This window comes from Hemicordylus capensis, chromosome 2, assembly GCF_027244095.1.
Source record: "Hemicordylus capensis ecotype Gifberg chromosome 2, rHemCap1.1.pri, whole genome shotgun sequence".
In the NCBI taxonomy this organism is placed as follows: Eukaryota; Metazoa; Chordata; class Lepidosauria; order Squamata; family Cordylidae; genus Hemicordylus; species Hemicordylus capensis.
This window is the reverse complement of record NC_069658.1, coordinates 309,480,604-309,501,565: the sequence shown is the minus strand read 5'-3', so window position 1 is coordinate 309,501,565 and position 20,962 is coordinate 309,480,604. Positions and strand designations below refer to the sequence as shown.

Genomic DNA, 20,962 nt, shown 5'->3' with positions numbered 1-20,962 from the left:
ATCTCTTCTTTCAACTTTATTGATACTGCCAACGTGACTACCTTTATGCAGGTAGATTGCTTTCCTACATAGCATGAGCTCTTTTTATTAGATTAATTTGGAATTAACATTTTTATCCTCTACACCTCCTAAAAATATCAAATTAACGGAGTTGCATGTCCATCAGTTTCCACATCTTCCTTTTCAGCAATTGTATTAACTTATTTTTCCTCAGGTCTGTGTAAAGGTTACTTGGCAAGAGTACATGCATATGACAATAAAATGGAGACCAATCCACCACTAAAAGGTAATGCACATAAAAACCATAATACAGTACTTTGACATTTCAAATAAATACCCACATAGAGATGTAATTTTAAATGTAATAATATCACTTATGAGTCAATACTGCAACCAAAAGATGAAAATATAAGTCCCCACTTCTAGGAATAATAAAGTTTCTTCCAGCAAACAGAAAGCTTTTCACCATGACATTATTATTACAATTTGTACTTTGTTTTATTTTAGAGGAATTTGGTTTCTCCTCCCCCCGAAGTACCAATTTAATCATTCAAAGTAGCCTCAACAAATAGCACCAAGACTAGCAGGTACATCTTTTGTTGCTGCACATTTCAGTTTCTGTTTCCTGAAATTACAATGATTAGATACAACATGCAAGAGAAAAATATTATGTGTTGTTTTTCTTCTTCACATTTGCAAACAATACTATGGTTAAACTGTATCCACCACCGTACAATGCTACCAGAACACCAATATTCCCAAAACATCCTCTGTACTGCAACCACAAATGTGTTAATACATTTTGTTCATTATTTTGTTCAATAAAGTCCATTTGGTTTGCAAAGTATATTCAGGTTTTATTTAATATTTGTTTTCTTCTTTTATGCCCCTGAATTTGCAAGGATTTGCATGATGAAGTATCATTGACTAACAGAATTTTTTACAATTTGCGTATATATCATCTCTATAGTAGATCTACCCATTTTAAAATGTGCGATAGGGGCGTTTGCTTTGCACTTATTGCTCCACTTCATTACTAGGTTCCAAAACCACAGTTCCTTTCCTCTTGGACAGACTAAGCTAGCCTAGGCTCCTCCCTTACAACTTATGAAAGGCACTACTGGCAACAATTAAATGATAAAAAGGCGCTGAAATAGAACACCCTATCACTGACAACTTTAGAATTTGTCTTTCTAAAATGTACCACAATTTGGCACAATAAAACAAAGTAGTAACAAAAACAATTCCAATTTGGAATTTAAGTGGTATTGTATAAAATTCTGTTAACCAATCATACGCAATAATTCCCCCCCTCTAAAATCCAGACATTCTGGAATTTATAGGTAACACTAATATTTCTTTTCAAGTGCCTATAACTGTTTTAACCAGAGCAAAGTCAAGTTTTCTTCTTGTTACATTGAACTATTCCTAAGAATAATAATACAATATGAAAAAACCCCAGAATTGAATACCCTGGATTTCTCAAATAACATGGCAGTTAAAATCAGTAATTTAAAACAGATAAAGCTTAACATTTTATAATTAAAAAAAGAAAGAAAGCTGCTGATGCACAGCACATATATAGTTTAGCAGAACTCCTGGTTGTGTTCAAGCTCTTTTCTAAACACAGTGGATAGAGCAAAACGATATCGTATAAAACTCTGCCACAGGTGGGTGGTAAAACATCAAGCACAAGCCCAAATGGAGAGAGACTATTAGCATAAGTCACTGGATTTCTTTTTATATAAACTCTTCTACAAAAAGAATAAAAAGACGTTAAAAGTAAATATCAAAATATTAAAAGTGCACAGATTTAAACAATCAGACAGTTGTTGTTTTTTAAAAAAATGAATACTCTATCATGTAGTAAGGAAAAAATACCCATCTGAACATTTATAATATGCCATAATAAGCTACCATGGCAATTATTACATTATGAAGTAGGTTTCTTCAGCATTTGTAAGTTTTCTTCCTGCAGCAGCACTTAAAGGGTAAAGCTTTATTCATTTGTATCCAGACATAATATGCCAAAAAGTAAGGAGGGGGGAGAACAAGTTGCATATTGGAAATGATGTAGTTTTGCTTTAAGAAAAAAGGGGGGAAAGGAGATACATTATCAGTGGTTTCCATTCTTTGTGCAACGGGCTACCACCACTTCTAACCATATCGCCACAGGCTAAGATACGAAGTTGCACTGTTGCAATGGCCTTCTCCAGGAACTACTCTACAGCTGAAAAGTGGAAAGTAGAAACAAAAACACACAAAAAAAAACATTAGAGATGAAAAACTGGGTCATCATTCTTCTTCAATTCAAGAACTGAAAACCTAAGAACACAAGGGTGTGCTGCAAGAGGACCATAGCACATTAGTCAGCTGAGGAGCACCAGTTAGTCTAAGGTAAAGCAGCCAATGTAGCTCATGTGTGCTTTCCAAGCATCTGAAACAATGCTTTGATGCACTGCCTGTTAGCAAAAGCTGTGCAGGAAGAAAGTTTCTTACAAGTCCTGAATCAAGCTATGCTGCTCAAGCATAAGTAAACAGCAATAAGGACACAAGAGAAGTTATCAATGAAGCTGTAGGCTCTCCAGAAACATGCAGTCAGTGTATCATGCCAGCCAATGCAGAGAACAATAAATCATCCAGGAGAAGTCCTGCTTACAGAGGTAGGTGAAGGCGAGTTTTCCATGCTGCATCCCAACCCAGTCAACACAAAATGAGACATGGATGTTAACAGAAGTTAGTTTTAGAAGGCTGATAGCCAACAGGTGTAAAACTGCACAAAATCTAAAACTAAAACTAAAACCTTAACCCAGGTTTACACACAGCAACAGCAATCTTCTGGGTTTCTTCTGAGTGTCTTTTTCTACCAGGGTTCAAAAACAATTGGGCCCACACATCTGACAAACACAGGGATGCAGCTGGGCTGCTCCTGGGCACCATTCATCATGCACAGCTACTGTGAATGCCTCAGTCGTAGACAGTGCATGAGGTTAGTGAACAGAACTATTTTTAAAGAGGACTGTAGAAACAACAATGGAAAACTATTAGTACGCTTCCTGAAAACTGTATGTTGCATCGAGCAAAATGAACTGACACTGATACTGTCACCATCTCATAACACCGAAACCTCCCTTTTTTGTTTCAATTAACTTGAAAACCTGCCAATGCAGCTTGTCAATCACCTTGGAAACTTGCCTCAAAACTTTTCCTTTTTAGAAAATGAGTATTCAATTTTATGAGCACCACCAGAGAAAAGATTACAATTAGAATTGTATTAACAGCTCCCCATCAACATGGAAGCAAAAGTGGTCGCTGCTTCTAATGGAGCAAAACAGCTTAGTATTCTAAATGCCTAGCTACTCCCAAGGCATTTTGTAAAATCACACACAATGCAGGAATGCAGGGGAGGGGTTAAAAAGGCCTTTTGGATTCTTGTGCAGCAAAGAGGAGAAAAGAAGGATTAAACATTGTTAACAGGTGTTCTGCTTCTAAAAATATCAAAGCCTGCTACACAGCAATATTAAAGCTCAACTTCAGGAGAAAACAGTGTTCTCTGCAAATACAGTAATAAAGCGAGACGTACAGGGCCTGCCATTCTGTCAACAAAAACATCTCATGTTTGCTGATCATTCAGTAACACGTAAGAACTGGATAGCTTGAAACTGGTTTAAATTTTAAAAGATCCAGCAGATATTACTTTGGTCATTTATTGTTTTGATGTCAAATCCTCCATTTTAGAACTTGCTTTGCAATCCCATGTGGTAGGGTTTGAGGCCTGCTTCTTCCTAATCTCCCAAGAGGTCCCATGCACCACAAGACTCCCTTTGCGAGGAAGGAAGCCGTGTTCCGCTTATTACTTTACAGTAACATTGCTATATCTCCTAACTACTTTATAGGCAGAGCGGCAATACAGAGGAAGCAAACTGCTGATCTTCTAAAAAGAAATGGTAGCGTCAGATGAGGCAATACAACACCAATATGATTATTAGAATGTCTTGAGAGAAAGAAGTTTTACTACTATCAGCAGATGCAGCTGTGCAGTCCTACATTACTTCTTAGTAATATTCTAAGCATACAAAGTTATTTGAAAAGAGTACAAAATGAACAGGGCTTTACATTAAAATAAAGTTTGAGGCTAGGCACTTTTGAATTATTTTGTTTCTTCTTCTTCTTCTAAAAAATGTGCCTTATTGTGCTCCTTCAATTTATCACAATTTTAAAAGCAACATTTTTATCCCACTCTTGTATCATTACTGCTCCTATAGGCACCAATTATGAAGTACACTTTTTGTTGTTGCTGTTATTATCAAACATATTGAAATTAAGTGGCTAAAAAAGGCCTCTTAAAAGTTCAATAGTAGACAATATTTTTTTTCAAAAGATGAATACATATATGCTAACCTACTTCATAATTATGTATCAGCAAGAATAAACTGATGATTTAATTTCCTGTGCCTAGAATGTAGAGCCCTGTGAAACATGTGCTTGCATAAGAAATGCAATTTGTTGTGTATGGGTTGTTTTTTTTTTGCGTAAACAAATGTCAGAGCTCTGTAATACTATTCTATTAAGCCTTAATACTGACAGTTAGGGGGAACTGCATTGCAACTTGACAATACTCACATATTCCTATTAATTCTGTACACATATACTATGCAGATATAGTAATAATGGGCACCACCTTAAGCACTTCTAAATCCCATTGATTGCAATGGGAAAGAGCTGAGCATTCGTTTAACTTCCTGATTGAAATCAAGGGCTTAAAAGCACTTAACTTTGGCTAGATGGTGTCCAGTGTGTAACCTAACCTTCTTCCCAGTACTTTACACTGCCAAAAGCAACAACATAATACTACAGAAATCTCTGTAGTACGTGGTACTGTCCAAACAACATAACTTTCTGAATTCTTCAAATCTTAATTTTTTTCCCTTTTAGCATTAAGTTATGTTTGAAACAGGTAATATTGCATCTCTCTCTTTTTTAAGTGTGCAATTTTCTGTAAGCTAACCTTCTGAAACCAAGCAGAAGATGAAAAACCCGAGTGGATCCTCCGCTATTAGGCTGCTCTAGCTTTTACAGCTTATAAGAAAGCATTTGCGCTTTGATAAGAGGTGATAATGTCAGCAACTAAATTCCACACCAGAATCATTTAGGTTTGGTTCTGGTTTTGGAAAAGGTTGATAACCATGTTGTGCATCTAATCTGAAGTGTTGCATTCCACCACCTCTCAGACATATTAAACAACGAGGTGCTTTTGCCAGAGAAATTCTCTCATTTACTTGAAGAATGCTTGTAACCCAGGGGAAAGGATCACATTTGTGCTATACATGCTACAGTTAGTAACACCAGATGCAGTATACCTGCTATGCATTTTAACGCTTACCCATAAACAGCAAAACCGTACTTGCTCATTGTGGAAACAGCCAAGCCCTTTTCCACCACTAACTTGTTAACAGCATTCCCTCCCCCAACCCCATGCTTGCGAATCAGTTACAGTTAAGACCACTATAATACAACTTGTATTACATGGTTTAACAACAGACTAGAACAAATCCACTCATCACTGCAACATAATATAGTGGGGATTTATGCTGACATTCAACAGCACAAACGTCAGATGCATCTATTTATGACTTCCTATTTGCTTTCTTAATCGCAATAGATCTTATACTTCTCACTGCAAAACACCTGGTTATTAAGCACAGACCCTTCAGACCTGTCGCCACATGATCGTATATGACTTACACTGGGATTACTACTCTTGGCTTTGGAAGCAGATTTTGTGCGCACCCTTTTGGATTGCTCGTGGTCCAGCTCAAGATGTTCGAGGCGCTGAGTCAAAGCCAGCTTTTGCTGAATTGCCATACGAAGCAAGGAGTTCAATGTCTTCTTCTCATCTTCGGCTGCAGCAAGTTGGCGTTGCATTTCATCCAACTGGGTGACATACTCATCGCATCTGCAATGAAAAAGGCACTTTTAAAGCAGCATGGTTTTGACTACTGAAGTTCAGTGGCTGGTACAGGTATTGTTTTCTTCTGTGCAGATGAGTAGTTTGCTCTTGTGAGTGTGACTAAAAGCAAAGGTAAAACATAGGAAACTGCCTACAGCAAGATGAGTAGACTTCAGGCTTGCAGGATCTACTCTGTGTTGTACTAGAACCTTAAAATCCTCTACCAGGTGTAATATAGTGGTGGAGAGGCGAATATATTCTTAGATTTAAGGGACAGAGTCTTGAAGCATATGCTCAGTATCAAAACTAAACTTACAGTCCTTTCACATAAAATATCCACTTCTGGATCTAAGGAGAAGCTATTTTTGGTGGCCTCTGAATGAAAAAATATATCTTTCAGACTGTGGAAGTTGCTTTGGCCAAGATCCATGAGTTTCTGGCTTATATTTCCAAACTGATTATGCAAGTGGATCATATTCAAATGTTACAGAAGTAGTCAAGAGTTGGTAATTCCAAGAAGGCAAGGCTTCTGAGATGCAAACTTCTCATGTGGGACATGATTTTTGACATGTAATGAAAATGCTTTCAGCAAGTGACTGTCATATATGTAACATACATGCACACACACAATCCAGAAGTTCTGCAGCCATGTGAGAGGGCAGGTCACTAATCAATTGCTGGAAACAGCCATAGGTCTTTTGATACAGCAGTTTATACACTGGTATTTTATCTTATTAATTTTATTAACCTATTTCATTTATATACCATCCATCCTAGAACGATTCAGGGCAGTTCACTTAAAACATAAAATAAAAGCAGTTAAAATATTAATATAAAACTTATTTTAAAAACCATTTAAAGCCAATATTATTAAAAGCTAAGCTGAAAAGATGGGTCTTTAGGGCTCCCCTGAAGGTCTCCAAATTTAATTCAGCTCAGAAAATCTTGGTTCAAACAAAAATTATACTCTGATGACATGTTCTCTTACAGTGTTGCAGAACTTCTAAGTTCTGTGTCCATGTACGTATGTGTATGAGATCCTAAGATGATTCCAATATTTGAGTGTCACCACCAATAAACTATCCCACTATTTCCAGTGAAAGTTACAGCAGACATTCAAATTATTCTACTATTGAAACTTGGTGCTTTCTTTGTCGGCATATCTTAAGATGCAATTCAAACCTCATGTTGGCTTCTGTTTACTCCCTCAGGTCCTAAAGAAAAGATTCAGAACTGTTGAATACTTTTAAAGAACACCTGTAGCATATATAATTCCATATTCCTGTTAACTGGTTTAATTGGGGGGTACTATAATTATTATTTATTGCCTTTTTTTGGCCAGAAGCTATTCGTAATACATTTTATGTATGTGTAATATGTTTAACATCATAGCTTGGAAATGCTCTTTCACAAAGGAATACTGCATATACGAATGCCCCGTGTATATATAAGGAGCTGTAATATAATGTAGGTTTTTTTAAAAAGAGGTTAGTTGATGTCATACATACAAATTACCCAAAGGCAATTGCACAGGCTGGGTTTGTTCTCTCACTATCTAAAGATACCATGCAGTATTCTGTCATTTGCTGATGACACTGTGTTCATTAAGCTACATGCATATGGGCTATAGGTATGTCCCTCTCACCAATCAACTTTTTGCCTAGTTTGGGACTCTTCCCATAACTCCATACAAATCAAAGTGGATCCCCATTGGTTTGTATGGAGAAATGGAAAAGGTCTTCCTTCAGTGATAGGAAGCTTTCAGAGCAAGGAGGCATACTACAGAGTGTGCTTTTCCCAGAATCTAGGATATCTGGCTTCTTCCTACCCCAGCTAGGGATGTGCACAGAACTGGAGAATGCTGGTTCGAAGGTGAAGGTGTGGGATAACTCTGGGGAGGGTGCTCTTACCCCACTCACCCCTGCCACGTTTCCCCCATCGGCGCTGTTCTCAAAAACAGTCCTGCCAGGGCAACATATCTCCTTGCCACCCCAGTACGTCACAAACTGGAAGTGGATGGAAGAGGCTGCTGCATGTGTGCACATTGCAGCATGCACATGCATGCCACACTCACTCACATGCATGTCATGGTGTGCACATGTGCACTGGCCACTTCCAGCCACTCCCGTCCACGACATACCGGGGCAGCAAGGAAGTATACTGCTGCCCCAGCAGGACCTTATTTGAGCACAGTGCTGGTAGGTGAAACGTGGAAGGGGGGATGTTATCCCCCCCACCTTCAAACTGGCCAAACCACCAGTCTTTCAAACCGGTTCAGAGGCCCATAAAGGGCCTGAACCAGTTCCGTACACATCCCTAACCTCAGCCAGTCAAAATTTTCCCCAACACACACTAGCTTGGCTACCAGAACCATTTTTGTGACTAGCATGCATGCACTAGCTATAGGATGCTTGGTGTTTTGGAGTGGGGGGGGGGGGGGGAGAAGTAGAGTATTTTCTGGCAAGCCTACATGGTATCTCTTGGGTCTAAGGTTTTTGATATTAAGTACACACACACCTCCGAGAATTAATTAATTGGGAAAATCAGAATGGATGAAGTGGCATTATATGATATAAATAAGAAGTATAGCAGGAATTTAAAGTGTATTGGTACAACAATAAATCCTCAGATTAAACTGTAGTTTGCTTCTTTGACTCCTCCTTCCAACAGCTGCTACTTGCAGAAGTGCAGCCCTGACCAGCAGCAACACACAGTTGCCCTAGGCTATAAGCATCTGTCTCTGGTTCCAGCTCAAAGCCTCACCTAGTCCACTTAGCAACTGCTTATCTGGGCCCATTTCAAACTGGCTTTCAGGTGGGCTATGGAGTGGAGACTGCCTGGGTTGGCCTGATGGATGATCTCCAATTAGGAATTGACAGGGGGAGTATGACCCTGTTGGTCCTCTTGGATCTCTTGGCAGCTTTCAGTACCATTGACCATGGTATCCTTCTGGACTGCCTAAGGGGGTTGGGAGGCACTGCTTTGCAGTGGTTCCACTCCTACCTCTCGGGCAGATTCCCGATTCCAGACTGGAACTTAAGAAGTGGTTTAGATCTGCCTGTTCTAGATGGGGTTACACTCTCCCTAGAAGATCAGGTATGTAGCTTGGGAGTACTTCTGGACCCAAACCTCTTCCTGATATCTCGGGTTGAGGCAGTGGCCAAGAACGCTTTTTATCAACTTCAGCTGATGAGAAATGGATCCATTTCTCAAGACAAACAACCTTAAAACAGTGGTGCATAATTGCAACTAGTGCAGAATGCGGCAGCCAGGTTGGTCTCTGGGGCCACCTGTAGAGACCATATTACTCCTATTTTCAAAGGTTTGTTATGAACTGCCTTGAGACCTTGGGCTAGGGCGGTATAAAAATGTGCTAAATAAAATAAAATAAATAATATAATAAAGCACTACAGTGGCTGCCAAATAGTTTCTGGGCAAAATACAAAGTGCTGGTTATTACCTATAAAACCCTGAAAGGCTTGGGCACAAGGTTTATAGAAAACACCTTCGTCTTCATGAACCTCACCACCTATTAAGATTGAGGGAGGTCCAGTTGGTCCAGGAGGTCCAATTACCAGCAGCTCACTTGGTGGTAATCCATAACTGGACCTTCTCTAGTGTTGCCCCAGGGCTCTGGAACACACTCACAAAAGACATAGGCATCTCCCCATCTCCAACAGTTTTTAAATGACTTCTTCCCCATTGCCACCATTGGAGTAACAGGAGATTGGGGGGCTAAGGAGGTAGATAGGATTGAGTAGGGTGTGAATTAGTCGCAGAGGTGGGTGGAATCAATGGCCATGGGTGCAAAAACAGCCCTCTTTCCCTTCTAGAAAATGGGTTTTTGGTGAATTGCATTGGATGCTCTTTGATGCAATGTAAACATGGTTGCAGCCTTTTACCCTGGAGTAACTATTATTCCTTGTGGTTGTACAGCTTCAATCCATGAATGAAAACCGGGACTCATTCTATGCTACTTTGTTTGGAATTGTAGCTGAACAAAGCTGGGTTTTTATGAAGCAATTTGCTATTTGGGATCACACCAAAATCAGAGTAGGTACAAGTTTTATAAGCCACCTAATGGCACAGCAAGGAAGTAACCTGCCTAGGGAAAAAGAGGTTCCTGTTCAAATCCCCACTGGTATGTTTCTCAGACTATGGGAAACACCTATATGAAGCAGCAGCAATATAGGAAAATGCTGGAAGGCATCATCTAATTCTGTGCAGGAGATGGCAATGGTAAACCCCCTCCTGTATTCTACCAAAAAACCCCACATGGCTCTGTGGTTGCCAGGAGTTAACATCGACTCGTCAGCACAACTTTACTTTACTTTACAAGTTTCATATGAAATAGGTGGATCTCTCTCAGGACTCTTAATGGAAGTGAAATAGGCAATCTGAATGGAACAAAATCACAGGCAGATTTTTCTTGGGCTGGGGCAGACTGAGTTGTCCCTGATGTTTCCACAACAGATTCCTTGGTGATGGACCTGCCCCTTCCTTTCCAGCTCGCTTCACAAGCTCTAGGTTTCACATGGCTGCTGAAATGGAGCAGGAAAACATGTCCATGATAAAATGGTTGTTAATTAGTTATTTGCCACTAGCCCAAGTCACTAGCCAACCGGTGATCATCTGATCTACTTATATAGTTTCCATTACAGAGGGCTGGTTACCAACTGGCTCTGGAATGAGCAACAGAATTTCTAGGTGCTCCCACATGGGGGCATCTTAAAACATCAGCAGTCCTGGGCATATCTGCACTGTTCCTCTGCTGCAGGGAGTGTATGGGGCTGCAAGGTCTCTGGCATGCCCTCTGCATAACTCCCAGTGAATCCCATGTTACATAATACTCTATACACCACGGGAGCAGGGAAGCAATTGGGGAGCGCAGTGGATTGTGAGTGTTGCAGGTTCCCCTGCCACCTCAGGGGTTGGGGGATATGGCTTGTGCTCAGCCTGAGCAGAAGTCAGTCACAATTAGTTCAGGACTTACTTCATGGTAAGTAAATGAAGAATTGCAGCCTAAATGGAATTTAGAAGGTCTCTACAATTGTCTCTGTTGTTCAAGGATGGAAAAGAAAATTATGGGTTTAACTAGAGACAAGGCTAAATGCATCATGTGTGGTTGTTTTCCCAATTAAACTATTAATTAGTATTCATAATTAAAATAGCCTATGTGGTGATCAGAACTGGTGTGCAGGGAAAGTGTTACCTGAGATGCTCTGTTCTGGCGCTAGTCTCACTGTTTTATAGCTTCATCTCCAGGCTTGGTGATTGTACTCTGCACATGCCTAGGAGCTGCACCATCTATGTGGGCTCCCTGTTCATCATGTTAGTCACTTGGATGGTAAGCGGGCCAATCACCCCTAGATTTGGCCATACAACAAGCAAATTGGAATCGGGATCAGATGCAAGCCCACCCCCCACCCCACCGCCACCATGCGAGAGACTTCCTTTCCAAAGTAAACTACAGAAACAGTTAATCCTCAAGGCCTCCCTAAGAACAAGGGTGGGCCAACTCTTGTCTCATCTCTTCACAAGGAGATAAAACTTGCACCCAATTAGCCAAGCAGTAAGCAAAAAAGTGATTATCGCTCTCCCCCGCTCAACTTGATGGGTGAAACTGTAGCTGTTGAAATGTATCTATTTATTTTATTTTATTTATTTAACATATTTTTATACTGCCAAAAACTTATGTATCTGGGTGGTTTACAACAAAGCAAACAAAACAAAACAAAACAAAAACAAAAAAACTAGAAAAAGTTAAAACATTACAATTAAAAAAATTTAAAATAATATTTTAAAATAGTTTTAAACTATTAAAACAATATTTAATTAAAAGCCTGGGTGAACAGATACATCTTTAAAGACTTTTTAAAAGCTGTCAGAGATGGGGAGGCTCTTATTTAAGTAGGGAGCACATTGAAAACCTTGGGGCAGCAGTGGAGAAGGCCCATACCCAAGTAGCCATCAGACGTGCCGGTGGCAACTGCAGACAGACCCTTCCTGATTATCTCAATGGGTCGTGGGGCTCATGATGAAGATGATGTTCTCTTAAATACCCAGGGCCCAAGCCATTTAGGGCTTTATATATGTTATAACCAGCACCTTGTATTTTGTCCAGAAACTTATTGGCAGCCAGTGTAGCTCTCTCAATACGGGAGTAACAAGGTCTCTCTGAGATGACCCAGAGACCAACCTGGCAGCCGCATTCTGGACCAACTGTAGTTTCCGGACTACATCCAAGGGCAGCCCCACACAGAGTGCATTACAGCAATCCAGTCTGGATTTGCAAATCTGCAAAACAAACCGACGAGCCCTTACCAGCACGTGGGGTTTTTTTTTGCCCGCACCTGGTCACTCTGAGCTTTCACAATACTGGCTTGAGTATCTCGGCCATCAAGACATTGTCTCACCCAGGAAGAACAATCAGAAACGATGCATTCTGGGCAGGTACATCCTGGCCCTTCTAGACAGCAAAGCATAACAGTAGGAATGTGCCCCCAAGGCACATTTTGGGATATAAGTATCCCTAACTCCACGACTTAGTGCACTCACTTGTGCTTTACACTCAGGACTCCAACCCAAACTACAACAAGTGCTCTCTTGTGCTTTACACTCAATACTCCAACAGGAAACCTGGCAAGCAATCTTTGTGTTCCCTGGTGCTTCTCACTTGGGACTCCATCGGATGCTCATTGCAACCTTCATGATCTGAAGACCTCACTCCATGTTCCAATCCCCAATTGGGCACCAGCCGCTCTGCCATCGTATGCTATACTCTGGTTTGTACCACCAGAGCTGAAATCACTACCTACCTGGCCAATTTGCTGCCCTCATGCTGAGCCCAGCTTATTGAGCCTGATTTTAGATCAGTCCTAACCACCATAGGCAGCTGGCCTCATGCAGGAACCTTCCTCACGAGTAATCCCACTAACTTCTTCAACTCTCCTGCTCTCCACTTCACCTCCCCGGATGGACTCTAGCCTCCAGCTGCCCGTGTCAGACCTTCATGAGGAAAGGTGATATAGCCCCTTGCCAGGCTCCTTCAGTGCTAAATCAATCACGTTCCCACACACGCAGAGACTAGGGACACGTCCTGGCCCCGCTGAATGCCGGGTGGAGTGCCACCACCCCACATAGGATTGTGTGCACAGCGACGTAGCTTACAGGTGTTGCTTACATGATGGTAAGCACCTGCTTATTATCTCCTTAAAGGTGCCTCTCACTGCTGCCCCCTGCACTGTCCTCACTGGCTGCTCCTGCCCACAAGGCAGACAACTTCAGGGCAGGCACTGTTTTCATTCAGCCCGTGGCTCAGAGGAAAGCATTATACACACACACACACACACACACACACACACACAATTTAAATTAAGCGGGGGTGGGAATGGAAGCACAAATGATCTTGAGGCTTGACCCTAATAAGAATTAAATCAGCATATATGATTCTATGAATACATAACCCTAAGAGACATCACAATCCTGTAGAGTTAGGCATATCTAAGATGACTGATTTAATCTCTGTGCGGATTACAGCCTAAAGCAAATTTATTTATATACATAACAAACCTACAGATGTTTCATCTGGGAGAGGAGAAGTAGGAGTACTGCTGCTACACAATACAATGTCCACTATGGGTCCAATATTAGGGCAATGGTAACAATGAAAAGCCCATTTCTGGTTTTATCTATAAACGTTTAATACAACATTAATAAGGGCTAGATAATGCTATGCTAAATAGCACTTATTTCTTTTTAAAAGAAGTTCAAGAAATCAGCAGCTGTTGCTAGGAATTTTTTTAAAAAACCAGTATTTTGCTAGGAAAAATATTAGCAGCCAGTGCATGGTATTATATGGTCCCTTTGGGTTTTCTCCTCTGAGGGAGGAGAGCTGGTATTGTGATATAAGCATGAATTGTCCCTTTTGCTAAGCAGGGTCTGCCCTGGTTTGTATTTGAATGAGAGACATGTGTGAGCAGAATAAGATATTCCCCTTAAGGGATGGGGCCGCTGGGAAGAGCATCTGCATGCTTGCATGCAGAAAATTCCAAGTTCCCTCCCTGGCATCTCCAAGATAGGGCTGAGAGAGACTCTGGCCTGCAACCTTGGAGAAGCTACTGCCAGTCTATGTAGACAATACTGAGCTAGAATGACGAATGATCTGACTCAGTATATGGCAGCTCCCTATGTTCCAGAAACCATTCTGGCTGCTGCATTTTGTACAAATTGCAGTTTCCCCACTATGTAAAAGGCAGCCCCATGTAGCGTGCAATACAGTATTTGAGTGTGGAGCTCACCAGCATATGCATGACTGTTTTAAGGTCATTTACCTCTACAAATGGGCTTATCTGATGTTTCAGCCAAAGCTGATAAAAAGCGCTCCTGGCAACTGCCTCAAACTCAGGTATCCTGCCCTCCTTCAGAGAAGCATTTATTTTACCAGACCCCAAATGGGGTCTCTTTTACAGTCCACTGTCATAATAAGTGTTTTCCTACTACAATGGAGGATACATTTGAAAAAAGGTTCCTTGGGACTGCATGAATATGTTCTGAATGATTACCTGAAATTTGTGGTTTCACTATCTATTCCCCTCCCTATCCCTTGCATTTATATCCAGACTCCTCCTCTTTGCTCAGATCCACTCCATTCCCTCAAATCCCCCATTCATTTTCACTGGCCTTCTTTAGCCAGATTCAGACGTCTGCTCACTTGTACACATTTATGTGAATGATTGTACCTGTGTTCATTTTAAAAGTGAACCTGGATAGAGGCCCTTCAAATGCATAGTACAGATAGGAAGTGTACAGCTGTACCTGTATTCAACATAATATGTGAATGACTGTACCTGTGTACACTGAATACTTGTACAAGTGTTGAACATAATGTATGAATAAGCCTTAATGTCTTTGCACTGGTCGGGGGGGGGGAGGGAGGTTGCATGACTATGCGTCCTTGCTGCATATACACCACCTGCAGAATGGGATTTATCAGATCTAATCTCTCATCGCCATGTTAACATGCTGTCAACATGTTCATAAAATATAATTAGAAGTTAAGATAAATATGCATTATGACATCTTTGACATAGGTTCTTTTAAAAAGATCTTTTAAAACCATTAAAAACCAATTTAAATTTTAAAAATCAATTTTAATCAACCCTGTCCTCAGGAGTCACAAACTGAAAGTGATCCAATCTAATCCTGTAAGACACCTACTGTACCACAGGAGAGGCAATAACCGTGGAATCCAGTTTGGCCCGAATATGAGAGATTTTCCCTGCAAAAAAAGTCATTGAAGATGTCACAGCAAGTGACTGATGGTTCCGAGTTCAAATTCAAGGGGCAGGGGGCACATACTAGCCCCCTCACAATCCTAGACAACTCTGCTGGATGTGAATTTTTTGAAGCAATGAGGCAGAAAAAAATCCACTTCCTTGCCACCTGCATTGTCAAAGCATAATCTTCAAATGTGCCCCGTGTTGTGATCTGTCACTTGCACTCTAGTCGTGTACCTCACCACTTCAGCTCCCATAGTTCTTCCAAATACCACGGGGCTAATTTTGAAGCAGGTTGGAGAGAACGCTTAGGCGTGATTGTGCCTACTGTTCTAGTGAGTTCATTATTTCTTGTTTGCACCAGAATCACTAGTAGAGCCAGCTCTAAACCCTTCCAGGGCTTCTTGGAATCCTCTTGGATCCAATAACTTTCTCAGGCAGACCAGCCTAATGGGTCCTTCACCCCTGCAGAGGTGGGTTGTGGTTGCAAGTCGTACTCTAACCAAATGGTGGTCCATTCATGACAATGAGATGATAGGAGTCCCCACCCACAGAACACTAGCCTGATCCGAGCAAAAGACCAAATTGAGAATGGGACCAGCATCATGCGTCAGTCCAGAAACCAATTGGGATAGGTCTATAGTTGTCATGGTCGCTAGGAACTCCTGAGGTGCTCCTGACAATCCAGTTCCAAAATGAACATTGAAGTCCCCCAACAACAACAACCTGGGCAACTCCAATGCCAACTCCACAGCCAGATCTGTCAGGTCAGTTAGGGACTCTGTTGGGCAGAGGGGTGATTGGTAAACCAACAGAAGATCCAGTCTAACTTTGGTTCCTAGGCTTAGGTACTCACATTCAGTATACTAGGATCCCTGACAGGGATCCTGGTAAAGGAGATAGTACTCCTATTGACCACAGCCACACCCACCTCCATGTCCACATCCTCTCACCTGCTCCACCATGGATTAACTTACCAGGGGCTGGGACCAAACTGGACCACTAGCATCTCCTGACATCATTACCAACATCTCTGTCTGGTCCCTCTTGCATTTGCCAATATAGTGCCTTCACTGGATTTCTCTCAACCCAGTTAGCATGTTAGCTCTTTTCATACAAACATTCTATCTATTGCAGATGACACTTCCAGGATCATTTCTCGCAGCAACTGTTCCAAAGGGCTTTCAGCTGGAAGTCACATAAGCACGCCAATGTGTGAAGACAATACTGAGCTAGATAGACCAATGGTCTGACTCAGTATATGGCAGCTTCCTATGTTTCTAATCATGTGGCAAAACATTTTCCCTTGTTGTCATGATACTTCCCCACCCCCAGCAATGTTGGGTTTTTTTTAAAAAAGAAAGCCTGCAAAAAGGTAGTAATTTGCAAGATGCATCCAGACCCACAACAAAGGACATCTTTTATGGCATTACTGTTTTAGCATCTCTTCCAGCAACACCACTTCTGTGAACAAGAAAAGATTCACATATTGTGATTCAGTAATTAAACTATTAAAATTTATGGCCAGACAAGCACAACCCCTATGTATCTTCATTTTCCAAACACATTTAGCATATGCCTCTAAAATTACCAAACATGGTCTGTATTTTAGTCATTTTCAAGTTATAGCCTCACCTTCATAAATGCAATAAATGTTCCTTTAAAAAAACCCATCAGATATTATTGAGCTTTTATGTTGTAAAGAACACACATATGCAAGCACCTATTTGTGTGCATGTTATATATAAAACACATGTAATTAAAGAAAATGTCTTCTATTTTTCTGTGAATCCTTAAACTAATTTGTGCTAGATTTTCACTGTATTTACCTGGTAGCAAACATGGCTCTCAGAGAAGAGAAGGTAGCAGCATCTTCTTTTAAAGCTTTCAGTTCATTTCGCAGCTTCATCATAGTCTCTGTAACCATAGCCTTTTCATTTTCATACTTGCTTTTCAAGTTGGCAAGGGCAACCTCTGCAGTCTATTGTTTACCAAATGAAAAAGACAAAAGAAATGAACACTTAATGGCGCAGCTGAATAATCTGTTCACATACCAAAACAATGGCTTGGCAACAGAATCAACTGTTCCATAGGCCAATGAAATTCACTGAACTGTATTACATTTCAGAATACTCATCATACGTTTATCTAAATGTATCTAAAATGAGAACCAAAAAGTTAAACAGGCATTCAAGAGGTCTTTGAACTCCACTTCTTCAGAGTTCCTTTGTCATGACAACAGCCACATGAAAGTTGACCAGGATTTTTAAATAGAGACCTGCAGTAGAAGTTGACTTTAGTTTGGTGCCTTTTTGAAATATGGGATTACCAGGGAGTACCCTTGTAACATCAGCATATTACCCAAATGCTTCTACCAGCCACATTGGTAGGAGTCAGCACTGATACAAGAGAAAACTATCAATAGAAAAGGCTGCCTGAAACTACAGAAAGGCGGCAGCAGAGAGTGGGGTCAAGTAGTATAGGATAAAGTTCAATTTAAAATCAAATCCACATGAGAGTGTTATTGAGAAGCACCCACGCATGGTGTGGCCACCTAGTGGACAGAATGTTTACAAGTCTTTACCCTGTATGCAGTGTCTACCTGAAGGCTGTGGCATTTCAGTCAGTTCACACACGTTTGTGTGCGCGCACACACGAACACACACGTGTTCAGCTAAGAAGAGACAGAGGCTATGAGCAGAAAGGACTCTGGGAGAGCAGTGACTGGAGCTAGACCTACACATTCAGCAGAATAAGGCAGGGATGGGATAGCAGAACTAACAGAGTCCATTCTGACTAAGGGGGGGGGGGGGTGGGGAGTAACCCTTTTGAAGACTTCCCCACTTTGAAAACAAAAAGTGCTCCCAGCAAATATCAACATTAGCACATCAAGAAGACAGATTTGAGCCCAACTTGTGCCTACAGTGCTGGTTTCTATTTGCAAGGAGCATTTTAAAATGTGATCCCTCCACCCACAGTAGTGCAGCTTAGTCTGCTACCTCATTGTGCAGTATGTGCAGAGAAGGCCTGTGAATGGCTAGAGAGTAAAGGGCAAACAAAAAAGGCTGAATGAGCTTTCAAGTGAGGCAACAACAGTAGAAATGCCAGCTTGATTTCAAAAAATGAACCTCTCACTCCGAGACATAGTCCAGTTAGGACTATGGAACAGTGTCTGGTTCGTCTAGAAATGAGGCCCCAGGGTGGCGGGAGAATATTGGAAAGCTGGTTCTGAACGTTACTGACTTTTTAGACCCCAACGTTTACCAACAAAATGCAGTTTGACTAGTCAGACCAGTTAAATAATGGATTGTTAACAACCCCAGGTAATGGGGTTGAAGTTGTTTTAGAAGTTGCAGTTGTCAAGACCTGGAATGTATGGATTATGGAAGACTGAATTGCAAAGAATCTTGCTTCTGGGAAGGGAACTGAGGATCTTCTGGCCTCTGAATCTTAGGGGTCAGAGCTGGGCTAAACATTACAGTCTCCATTATAGAGACTTCCCTATGGTGAGTTTCCCACCCTTATCCATACCCATCAATAAATGAAGTCTGTTGGCTAATGGCATAGAGGCAGGCAGGGAAACCCATCACATGATGGCCCTGCTGACAGGTATTATGATCCCTATAACATTTGTAGTATGTAGCCCAACAGTCTGTCCACAGGAAAGGTTGGCATGGCATAGTCAACTGGTACCATTTACATGGCTGGATAAATATAAAACTGTATCCAATAAACCCCTTTTTTGTTTACAATGCACTTTGTATAAAATTACAGGAGTTACCTTCTACTCACATAACCTGCTTACCTGTTTGTTGGCCTTTAGCACAGTCCTCAGAGTTGCGATCTGCTCCCTCTTAGTACTTAGCAGAGATTTCAGCTTCAGGATTTCCTCCATGAGAGCTTCTTTGTCTTTGTCCACCACTGGCCCAAGTTCTTGGGTAGTCACCCGCTGCCGAGACAACTCTGTTGTTCTGTCCACAGCTGCCTGCAGATGTCTGATTTGATCACGAATTATGGCAATCAGGTTATAAATGTTCATGGGTTCCTTACGAGGATCAGAAACTGGTGATGAGAGAGATGACACTGGTGAAGGACTGCTGTCACCACTCCCACTCTCTGATTTTCCCAAGTCTATAGACAACAAGCCTTTAGACAACAATATTGGAGACCTTCGGCCTTTGCCCTCTGGACTAGTACGTCCTCCTTTACCCTCTTTGTAGTAATCCAGCATCACCCGGTTGGGGGTTTCATTGTTGCACATACAGACATGATGATACAGGTTGGCTAGCTCTTCACTGAAGGTGACCAGTTCATCTTGAGCAACACTGAGACTGCCTTGTGTTTCTCCAGCTACATCACTGACTTTCCTGAGCTCCTTTTCCAGTCTGACTACCTGCTCCCTATCTTGCCTACTAGATTTTTCCAGCAAAGTGATCTTTTCTGTTAGAGCTTGAGTTTCTGTCTCATAACTGCTCTTTTCCTCTTCATACTTGGATTCACACTCCTCGTATTTAGTCTTAAGGCCTTTAAGCTCTTCCTTCAGATCACTTATCTCTGCCACAGCCACTTTATACTTGCATTCCAAAATCTCTGGACCATTGATATCAACCTCATAGTAGTCTCCATCTTCATGGCTGTCACGTTCCTTTTCATTATCAAGAGCTGACTGGCGTTCTTTGCTGACTTGGAGCTTTTTCATGGCATTGAGGTTCTCTGTGAGCCTGCTGACTTTCTCGTGCTGCTCAGAAAGAGCTCCTCGGGTATTCTCTAGCTGTTTTTGAGATTCTTGGAGTGTAGACAACAAATTCATCTTTTCCCTTTCCATCTGCAATGAATAAGAACACTTATTTTTCAGAATATACATTTGTTTTAATACCTGACATCAAGGAGCCTTGGCTCAATTGTAGAGCAATGCTGCCCATAAAGAAGAATCCTAGGTTTAACTGGTGGCATCAACATCGGATTAGATTAATATTTCTGAATTTTCTTTATCTTGTCAAAAATAACCCACCATAAACTCAACTGAATGTAAGACAAGCTGCATTGTCTGTTACAGTGCCTGATGAGAACATAAGCACAGTAAAATTAAGTTAATAATGCTATAAGAAATTACCACTTACAAATTCGGTTTTGAGTTAAATTCCCCCCAGAGCATAGAAACACACATGGGTAATGTACACATGTATGAGTAAGTGTGGTAACACATTGTTTGACTCTAGATTATTATTACATACCTCCAAAGACATAAAAAGATCATCAAACATTATCTTCTCACTGTTGTCTTAAATATGCTGTTTGATCTTAAGTGGTCATTCTAAAGAGGACCCACAAAAAGAATGTTGGCTTATGAGCAACTTAAAGCAAAGGCTAAATAAGAGACCCATCCTCCTTATAGTGAGGAAAACTCTATGTTAACAGAGTTTCTAGTCTAAGCGTATTATAGAAAATGAAGCCCCTTTCTATTCCAACAACAAATATGCAATTAAAAAAAATAAAAAATAACATTAGTCCAAGGAAGTCCCTAAGAACTAAGCAGGCAAAGAAAAGTAAAGTTGTGGTGTCGATTCGGTGTCAACTCCTGGGGACCACAGAGCCCTGTGGTTGTCTTTAGTAGAATACAGGAGGGGTTTATCATTGCCATCTCCCACGTGGTATGAGATGATGCCTTTCAGCATCTTCCTATATCACTGCTATTAAGTCCCTATTCTGACTCTAACTTTTCCTAGGACTCGGA

At 41.1% G+C, this 20,962-nt stretch overlaps 1 protein-coding gene across 5 annotated transcripts in view; it reads right to left on the bottom strand.

The window, feature by feature from the left end:
- The window catches only part of LOC128341719 (protein bicaudal D homolog 2-like), a 314,941-nt gene that overhangs the window by 180,876 nt on the left and 113,103 nt on the right, over window positions 1-20,962 (bottom strand). Inside the window, exons 5-8 of one of the 5 annotated variants that reach the window (XM_053288164.1) lie at window positions 19,034-20,053; window positions 17,058-17,209; window positions 5,746-5,956; window positions 2-2,230 (exon numbers count right to left, since the gene is read on the bottom strand). In XM_053288164.1, coding sequence (XP_053144139.1) covers window positions 2,225-2,230; window positions 5,746-5,956; window positions 17,058-17,209; window positions 19,034-20,053 — 1,389 coding nt within the window. In that variant the 3' untranslated portion in view covers window positions 2-2,224. Of the gene's footprint in view, window position 1; window positions 5,957-17,057; window positions 17,210-19,033; window positions 20,054-20,962 lie in introns of those variants that run through there. The other 4 variants (XM_053288166.1, XM_053288159.1, XM_053288165.1 and 1 more) reach the window with 4 other exon arrangements.